Source organism: Rhamphochromis longiceps, linkage group LG9 (genome assembly GCF_057381845.1).
Source record: "Rhamphochromis longiceps isolate RC_006_pf linkage group LG9, R_longiceps_female_GT1.1, whole genome shotgun sequence".
In the NCBI taxonomy this organism is placed as follows: domain Eukaryota; kingdom Metazoa; phylum Chordata; class Actinopteri; order Cichliformes; family Cichlidae; genus Rhamphochromis; species Rhamphochromis longiceps.
The window spans coordinates 37,360,833-37,370,832 of NC_140565.1; the positions used below are offsets into that span (position 1 = coordinate 37,360,833).

The window sequence follows — 10,000 nt, forward strand, 5'->3', positions numbered from 1 at the left end:
ATAAAACCCACATTCAATCCACAACGTGATTAAAAACATGATTTCACCAAATCACCAGGAGCTGCACATTAACCACCACAATATATTTTATTCTCTGTGCTTTCAAATATGAACACTGTTTACTTTCATCTCTGTTTCATTAGTTTTTGTTAACATCTTCCTGTGCATCACTTTACAGCAGCCACACTCATTAAAATGAGACTTTGTAGGAGTTCACTTCCTCTCATGTGTTCATCCACAGCAGCTGGACAATAAAGTTTATTGTGACCCTGATACTGCAGCAGATCGCTCTCATCCATTTCCTGTTATCACTTCAAATAGAAATGAGGCTGTAGAGGTTTGGTGCAGGCAGAAAAACAGCTGCAGGGACAATGAAAAGACTTTTCTGCTCCAACTTCTCCCAGCATGCTGAGCTAATGATTAGTTGGTGTTTTTCTCCAAACACTCTCTCACTCTTCTCTCAACGTGTTCACAATAAACTGTGAACAGACACCGAGGAGAGCAGCAGAAGACCTCATTCAGGAGCTAAACTCAACATGAACTGAACTCACAGTAAAGTTAGCTCGGTGCTTACCTTTAGATGAGCCCACAAACCGAGAGAAACTCCGCGATGAAGCTGGAAGTCTTTCCAAACACAGGAAACAGATCAGGGAGCAGAGACCCACGTGGTTCACGCTGATCTCAGCTACGATCCAGGAGACAAGGGCAGATCGATGCAGATATCGATCCAAACGGTGGTACTACTTTATTCTCTTTGAATGAAAAAGCAGCTCTCTGTGCAAACGCCTCCTCTCGTGGAACGTTCTTACTTTGCTCCGCCCCTTCTTCTTCTTCTTCTTCTTCCTAGAAATTGTATTTGTGGTTGTCAAACAACAAAATGATGAATTACCGCCACCAAGTGGTGTGGAGTGTGAACTGGAACGTCGACCAGCAACAATTTACTTTCCTTTTAAAAACTGGAATAAGGCCTGATCACTTTCTCTTCTTGAGTCCTTTTGCAGTAAATCAATAAGATCCAGTTTCATTTTTATGTTACTGATGTTTTGGATCAGTTACCTTCTCACAGTGTAATATAACATGTGCTATAATTTTCTCTTTTTTGAATGATTTGAATGGAGGTTATAATCCACCATCACTGAACTGAAATGAGTCTCTAAGTAGGAAGTCATCAGTTCAGTTTTTGATCAATTTGACTGTATTTTACTGTGCAGGCTGAGTTTGATTCGATGAGTTAGGTTTTCTTAGTGGTTATATTAATGTCATTAAATAGTTTTTTATTTTTTATTAATGCATGTATGTATTTCCTTTTATATATAGCACTAATTTACAATGGGAGTTTCTAAGTTCTGTTATTGCTGGGTAAATGTCATTTAGAGATATGTAAACATATTCTAATAATATCTTTTAACAGGAGTGACTGATTTTAAAAATAGGATTCTTTATGTCTGTGTAATATTTCATTAATCTCTTTTACTCTGTTATTTCTCTCTATACTCAACCTTGTTTTGGTTTTTCCCCTATAAAACACAGTTATACATCAAATATTATAAATCTTACTTTGATAAATATTTAGATCTTCACACATTTCAGGGTCCAAGTGTGGATTGATTGAAGTGTTTGTTTTTATCCCCACAACATCCTAAACACTTTACTGTTATGCATAAACAGAAAAGAAAAATCTAAAACATGATATATGCATTACTGTCTTCAGCCTCTAGGGGGCATTTTTGTTCAGGAAGTACATTTTCCTCTGATAAGCAGCTAAAAGCACTTCTCTTACCAAAGGCTGTAAATAGAAGACGCGAGAGTTCAGAAACAGTAAAACAGATTCACAGAAGCCACAATGATATTAAACATACAGCACTGACAGTGATGACAGACAACATTACAGGTCAGTTTCAAAAACATTAACGCTATGCAGGAGGGGGAGATACAGGAGAGGTGGAGGAAGATCTCAGCCTGGGTGTTTATTGTCTTATGTAGTCTGGAAGATGAGTGGATGGTGGGGTGGGTGCAGTTTTCTCTGTGGTGGGGTTGGGTGAACTGTCCCGGGCTCTGTGGGGCCGGGCGGCGCTGCTGCACTGGGCCCCGGTCTGGATGGGCCTGGGCCCCCTTTCCCTGGCGGGTCGCGGAGTATGGGGGTGCCTACTGGGGTCAGCGGGGGAGCTGGCCCCAGGGAGGGGTCACTTGCCCCTCCCTTCCTTCCCTCCCCATCTCCAGCTGCCTCCCTCTTCCCGCTCCACCACAACCACCCACACATGCAGGGCCTTGGAGTAGGGGTATGTCACCAGGGTGCAGAGGAGGCTACCCCCCCCCCCCCCCCCGTCCCCTTCTGGCTGCCTCTGCCTCAATTTTATCCCACAACTTAGACATTCACATTACTCACACTCTCATTACACATACATATAGGATCTTGGGGGTGGGCACGATACACGGAGTCCAAAGTACCATCAGGGTGTACACCCCACCCCTGGCATCGTTGCCCACCTCTCAGTTTTAAATACACGTAGACATTGAGGGCTATCAGGAGGGACCATGCGCTTACCTGCTGCTCTCTGGCAGGTAGCTCCATGCCCTCCTGGGTTTTAAATGCACCTTAGAACACACATGCATCAACACTACAATGAGCGGGTGGAGGGAGGTTTGGAGTCTTCTCTCACCCCCATTCTCTGCGACCTGCTGGAGCAGGGGGACTAGGAGGAGGAGGAGTTGGCCGTCCGACTGCGGTCTGGAGTGTGGAGCCTTCCTGCTGCTGCAGAGTCGGGGCGGTCTGCCTCTCCCCACCGCAGGGAAAAGGGAAACACCACCTGGGTCTGGGTGCAGTTCCCCCCTCCAGGGGCGGGGGCACCTAGACCCGGTTTGTAGAGTATGCTTGGGGAGTGTGATCGTGTGTACAGCGTCTCTTTATGTCTGTCTCCACGTTGGTTGAGTGTGGAGTAAGTGCATATGAGAGCATGAGGGTGGGAATGGATGTTTGTGTCTGTGTGTGCCTGTATGTCTGTGTCTATATGTCAGGTTGGGTGTCAGGCGCCACCTCTCTGGGGACATCTCAGGCCCTCCAAGGTTTGGAGGCCTATCTCCCCCTACCACCACTTCCCCTGCCAGTGGCGGACCCCCTCAGACATCGGTGCGTTGGTGGTTCTTTGTGTCCGGGGATGGGCGTCCAGGTACACACCGGCTCACTCCTTGGCGGCCGCTTATCGGGGCCTGGAGCCTGGGGCTCGCTCGGGCCACTTCGGAGGTGGGGTGCCCCCGGCCTCTCGGCCTGGGGCTCGGTCACTCAGGCGCAGCTGGCTGCCGGCGGAGCTCACGGGCGCGTCACTGCAACTCCCCCTGGCTTCTGCTCCGCGGCTGCTGAGTGAGCCCTCATCTGGGACTCTCCTCAGCTCTTTCCGGGACAGTGGCGCAGCTGCCCCTCTGTTGGTCTTCCTTGGTCTCTTGTGTTCTGGGGGCCTCTGGATGTCTGGAGTTTTGATCTCCTCCACACCTGCTTCATGCCCTGGAGGACGGGGCTGTGGGCCCCCCCACACCCTCTAGCAGATTATTACATGAAGGAACCTTTTAAAAAAACAAAAAACAAGCGCGTCCATGCTCACAGGTGTACACACGGGTGATCACACCCACAAACTACACCCTTTTTGGCTCCTACCTCAAACCACACTGTGTTCTGTTGATCTTATGTGCTGCACAATAATGTTTAATATTTAGTATTTACTGTCATATTCCCATATATCATTGTGATGTTGTTTATTCTATTACTCTTGTTCTCTTCTGCTTGTTTTCTTTTTTCTTTCTCAGCAGGTGATCCAGGTGATTGATATATGCATTTTTTTTTCTCTGCCCATTCTGTTGGTTTTTGTCTTTTGCCCTTCTCCCCCGTCCCTCTTCTCAGCTGTTTCTCTTTCTTTCTCCCCTTCTTTCCCCCAGTCAAGTCTGTCCCATATTCAGTAAGTGAAAATAAAATAAACAATAAAAGGTGAATCAAATGGACCATTACGGCAAGGCTGGGATGGTCAGTTTGGTAAAGTAAATCCGTTGGGCATCTTTCTTTGCCTTTAGACAACAATTCTGATGGCAAAAGAGCCAAACGGGACAGGCCAAAAAAATAAATAAATAAATAAATAAATAAATAAAAAACATTAACGCTAATACAGGGTTAAAGTTTATGAAGCTGCTGAACACAGATGCACAGCAGGTGAGGAGGAGCTCAATGGAAATGAGGAAATAATGCTTGAACACAAATTTTGTTTTGCTGGAAAACTGCACAACCCAGCGCATTCAGGAGTTCAAGAACACAGAGCACACAGTCAACACTGAACTCGAGTCTTTACAGTGAGAAAACTCCCACTTTGGAACTAAAAGAACAAAAATGCTTGATTCGTTATAATTTCCTTTATTTTCTTTATATTTCAAAATATAAAGGATATAATAAAGGCTTATCGTATTATTTTATTATATTATTTTACTGTATTATTTTATTTATCAAAAAACATAGAAAAGTCCAATGAGACCATCACATAAACTGATGATGATCTTTGTATTCTATTTTGATCCTATTGTATATTTTGTTCTATTTTATTCTACTGTATATAGTATTTTATTCTATTCTATTCTGTACAGTTGTGTACTGTATTTATTCTTATTATATTCTAATTTTTGCTGCATAACTTTTGCACTGTCCACTTCCTGCTGTGACAAAACAAATTTTCCACGTGTGACCAATAAAGCTTATTGCTTATCTTATCTTATCTTATCTTATTGTCCACAGTGGGTGGCTGGAATTTCCATGTAGCTCCTGAACCTACCTGGGATCCGCCGCTGGGCAGTGCCACCTCCTCCAGCTCCTTTCACACCTGGAGCCAATTGCAGGCAATCAAGCCAGAGTGATTTAAGCCAAACGCTGACCTTCGTTCACCGCCAGTTTGTCATCTACACATGTTGGTAACTGGTGCTTATGTTTCAAGTTCTCTCTGTGATTTACCTTGTTACCTAAACTTTCTTGTGCTGCAGTTTCTGGATTAATCTTGGCTCAAACTAGTGATGGCCAAATGAAGCTTTCAGAAGAACTGAAGCTTGTATTGAAAAACGGTTCATTACTCAAAGCTTTTCAACACAGTCCTCTCTGGTGACATCTTGTGGCCAGAAATATGAAGAGCAGCTTGAATCCACAAAATAAAACCAACTGCTTCATTATGATTGCCCACACTACAGAGTGGAATTTTGTCTGATATTGGGCCGCCGTCGTGTTTCTTTGAACGTGTATTTTTTGGTCGTTAAAAAAAGTGGTTTATTTGTTTAATAAATAATTTTGACCAGTAAACTTTGCTTGTTTAAACATGCACCATTGTGTGGTCTTTCTTTGCTCATTTCTTCTTGATGTTGGCAAATACAATAATTGAAAAATACCACGTTACACATAATATATATATAATAATGTACAACACATTATGGAGTATTCTTCTGCTGTGAGGTCCCACCTCCATGCACGTATGCAATTAATCGCTAGACGGGTGTATTTATAAATAATATTATATTAGGGAAATTTTCCTATACATATTTTTGACCTGGGGGTAGAATTGATTGTGAAATGGAAAGGGAAAGTGCTTATAAACTTGCAAATTACAACGTGATGCATTTAAGGTAACCCTTTTTCATTTTTATTTAAGAAGAGAATTAGTTCCACTGTGCGATGGCTGAACCTGTTCCTTTTCGTGGAGATAATTTCTCCTGCCTTAGAAAATCCCTTCACGTGTCACAGAAGAGGCTGGAGTGCAGAGAAACTGGTGGAGATGCAGTTATACAGTCTACCTGGGCCCCACAAACTATCAGATAAAGAGAATAAATTAATTAAATTGCTAAACCTAAAGGGCTTAAACATAAACCATAAACATGAACATAAACTAAAACTCCAAAACGCTGGATCAAAAGACCCAGGATCATGACACAGTGAAGAGAAGCTAACAAGGTAGAAAGATGATTTGTCTGCTGTCAGGACTCTCACTCCAGCATTTTGGATTAACTGGAAGCTTTTTAGGGAATTTTTAGAACAACGTGATCACAAAGGAGTTACAAAAGTCGAGTCGAGTCATGTGTGAACATAACAAGATAAAAATGAACAAAATCTCATTTTAACGTGCACTTTTACTAATTCTGTACTATCTAGTTTTACATGAAATATCAACTTTATATTGACATCTAAAGTAAACCATACTCATTAAACTGAAAATATTAATACTGCATTAATATGTTCAGTTTAATGAGTATGGTTTACTTTAGATTTTTTTCATATATATTTTTGACCTTAAACTAAAAACATTTTCTATGACAGCTTTGAACGCTCACGTTGTTCCTGATAGATGGAAAACCTGCTTTAGATTTGTGTTTTGAAGTCATCTGACTAACACAGCCTAATCTGCACTACACAATGCCTTTGAATGGGTGTTTTCATGTATCAGACTCTTGTTCACACTCACAAATTTATGACAAAGTACAGAACAAAACACAGTTAAAGGGATGGAGGAACTTTCTTCTGTTTTACATTGGGATTAAAGTTTCAGCCATTTCAGTTATTTGATATCTAATATGTCAGTTTTATCTGAGGTAGACGTCTCTGGCTGGACACAGACTTTGATGCTCAGCGTTTACGGTACAGAGCAGCTTTTCCTGCACAATATACAAAATACTTCTCAAATCACATCTCATGGCTATATTAAGTTTTTTATGCTCTGTTTTGTCAAGATAGTGAAAACACACTAATGAAAACAAACAGCTGCTTATGTTGATTATGAGTTTAATATCCAGCTGTTGCACTAAATGAAAAACACTTAAAATGAGCAGTGTTACAATTTATGAAACTGATGAAAGATTTTATTACTAAAACATGCAGGAGTGGTTTTTAACTTAAAGGAGCCATAATAAGTCATGATACATTCATACAATATGCATAAGAGGGCAGACCATGTTTCATTCATACATCCTTCTACCAGTAATCTAGTTCATCAGTTTGTAGCTTCACATAACAAAAGTAATTTTCGTTACAGGTTTTTCAATCACGTTTGTTTTTGTGTGAAGACGAACTACACGTACCAGACCTTTCTTATCTGCAAAGGTTGTTATGATTTTTCAGAATACCCAAGACCCTCGAGGTTTTTACATTGGGATCTAACCATGACAACATCTCCAGGCACAAAACAACTTTTTATCCATTTCTGTCATTCTTGTAGCAATGGTAAATATTCTCAAATCCACAGTTTCCTTAGAGGTCTGAAATGTACTGGATTTGTTCCCACCTTCTTTTCTGTCAAATAGTCCTGGAGGGAGAGCTGGTTTTCACTTCATGACAAGCAATAACTTTGTGATGTTGCATTAAACATGAGTCAGTATCTAAAAAGTAATCCCTTCAAGGTGCACGGCTCTGCTTGTCATGCAAGTGAACACTACTACATACCGTTTTACAATACTACGCTGTACTGTTGGCTGGGTTTTCCTCCATACAGTTTACAGAATAAACATTTTGCTATGACCCGTTGCACAGCGGAAACTCCATTTGTTATCCAAAATCTGGGAAACATGCTCTTTGGCCAGTCCTCTTGAAGATCCTGTTTCATTTTTCTCTCAGTTTCAATGGAAACTTTTGAATCAGAATATTAATGTTAGCTGGCATGTTTAACTGTATTTGGTGTCTATCATGTATTAAGCAAGCGGTCCCCAACCTTTTTTGCGCCACGGACCAGTTTAATGTCAAAAAATATTTTCCCGGAACGGGAAAGCAGCCTCCTCCTGAAATGCGCCAACAACATTGAGAGTAACATCCTCCTCTCTGCCCGTTAATGCTCTCTGGTCGCTATGGTAACATGTAAATATTTAAAATTTATTCATAACACACGGGAGAAGTCGCAGGGAAACAGAGTTAACGATAAAAAACCCTGAAAACCATACATTTCATGCCCGAGCCTCAACTCTCGCGACCTGGTACGAAACAAATGATGGACCGCTGGTCTAAGCTCACATCCATCATGGACAACACCTCCCACCTCTGCATGAGACGGTACAAGCACTGAGCAGCTCGTTCAGCAGTACTTTTACACCCACAGTGTAGGAAGGAGCGTTACTGCAGGTCATTCTTACCAGCAGCTGTCAGACTCTAACCAGGGGTGCACATAACTTTTTTAGTGAGCTACTCAGGTGAGTACCAGGACGGTTTTTAGTACGCATTGAAAACGCTCTATTGCAGATATGCTACAAGTTATCACTTGTAGCCAGTTACATTATAATGGCTGGCAGGTGGTCTTCAAGCATTTTTTTTTTTTGCTCCACTTTTTTTGCAAATAAAACTGCATCAGCTTGACCACACAGCGATTAAATGTCTCACAGTAAGGATCCTTGTGATCAACTGAATTTAAGAAATCTCCCAGTGTGTGTGCTGTGCACAGAATTTGCACAAGGGAGTCTCCAACTGTAGCAAGTTGCCGGAGTTTTGGCACAACGCCATTGAAGATACCCACGTTGATAGCAGCCTCGTTTGTGCATGCAGCGACCAACTTTGTTGTCCAGTCATCCAAGCCTGTGTCCTCAGGAAGTCTCACAAGTCCATCCCTGTGCGGTGCGGTCAGCACCCAGTTCAATCAGTCCAAGAGAGTCAGAGGTAAACTCTCCTTTGCTGGACACAGACACAATGTAAATGATTTCCTGCTCAACGACCACAGATCCATCGGAAAGTATCCCCCAAAATTCGGCAGACTGCAATTTGGCTCCTAACTCCCCGCTGATGGTGTGATGCTCTGCACGATCCGTGCCCCCTTCACGTGAATGATATGCATGTCTGACATTTACTCCTAGCCGCTATAATAATAATATCCTCAGAATATAAATGTGGACATTTCTTCTCAGCTAGCTTGTTTATTAGCAATGACTTGCACCACATTTCAGTACACTCGTTGTTAGATTCAAGCCACGGCACTTTGGAGCCAGTTTTCTGAAAAAAGTATTTTCTTAGGTGGTGGCGAAACACCAAAGAAGCTGCAGCAACACGTATGAACTGAGATTCCTGAAGCTCTTGTCACACTGGTCACAGCTGTAGTTTCCTTCCATGTGTGTATGTTCATGAAGGTTACGATTGCCTGATTGTGAGAAGCTTTTGTCACAGTGTCTGCACTTGTATGGTTTCTCTTCTGTGTGGACTCATTTGTGTCTTTTACGGTCACTTGCAGTGGTGAAGGATGACCCACACTGATCACAGAGGTGCTTTTTAACCCCACTGTGAATCAGTTCATGTTCTTTTAAATCCACTAATCTGGTGAAGCTTCTCCCACATTCTTTGCAGTATTTCAGTTTGTCTCCAGTGTGTTTACGTTGATGTACTTTTAGGGTATGTTTTCGACTGAAAGTTTTTCCACAAAAGTCACAACGAAAGTCTTTCCCACCACCACAGTGATGACAGGGTTGAGAACTGGATCCATCTGTGTCGCTCTGCTTCTGAACAAAGACACAAAGACAGTATAAGTCAGTCCTTCAACATTTTAATCCTGAACGTCGCCTGAAATAAAGAGCATCTCTGCAGACGTCCAATTACATTTTACTGTTTCAACACACTCAGTTTACTGGGCTGCAATAACTACAATACTACCACCATAATACTACAGTAATACTTATTTAATATTACAGTAACATCTGAGTTACACTAAAGTACTACTATGCTAATATTTGCAGGGTACCAACACAGTGCTAAACTACTAATGTAATCCTGCAGTAATACTAAATTAATACTGCATTAATAACACTGTAACTGTGCAGTTAAAACACTCAGCTGAATGGGACACAAGAAAAACACTACTACCCCCATGACACTGTAATTATAATAATACATAGTCATAAAACTTTGTTAACCATAAGAGAAGATTACTGAAAGTTTTGGTTTTGTGCTTATTTTCATTTGTGTTTTATTTTATTACATGTACTCCTGATAGAGGAATACGCCTCTGTAAACAAAAGGCCATTTATG

General features: G+C 41.7%; 1 protein-coding gene across 1 annotated transcript in view; it reads right to left on the bottom strand.

Moving 5' to 3' along the window:
- Positions 1-9,152: 9,152 nt before the first annotated feature.
- Positions 9,153-10,000, bottom strand: part of LOC146662845 (uncharacterized) — a 4,847-nt gene continuing 3,999 nt past the window's right edge. Inside the window, exon 4 of the mRNA XM_085417683.1 lies at positions 9,153-9,474. Within this exon, the coding sequence (XP_085273809.1) occupies positions 9,181-9,474 (294 nt within the window). The 3' untranslated portion in view covers positions 9,153-9,180. The remainder of the gene's footprint in view (positions 9,475-10,000) is intronic.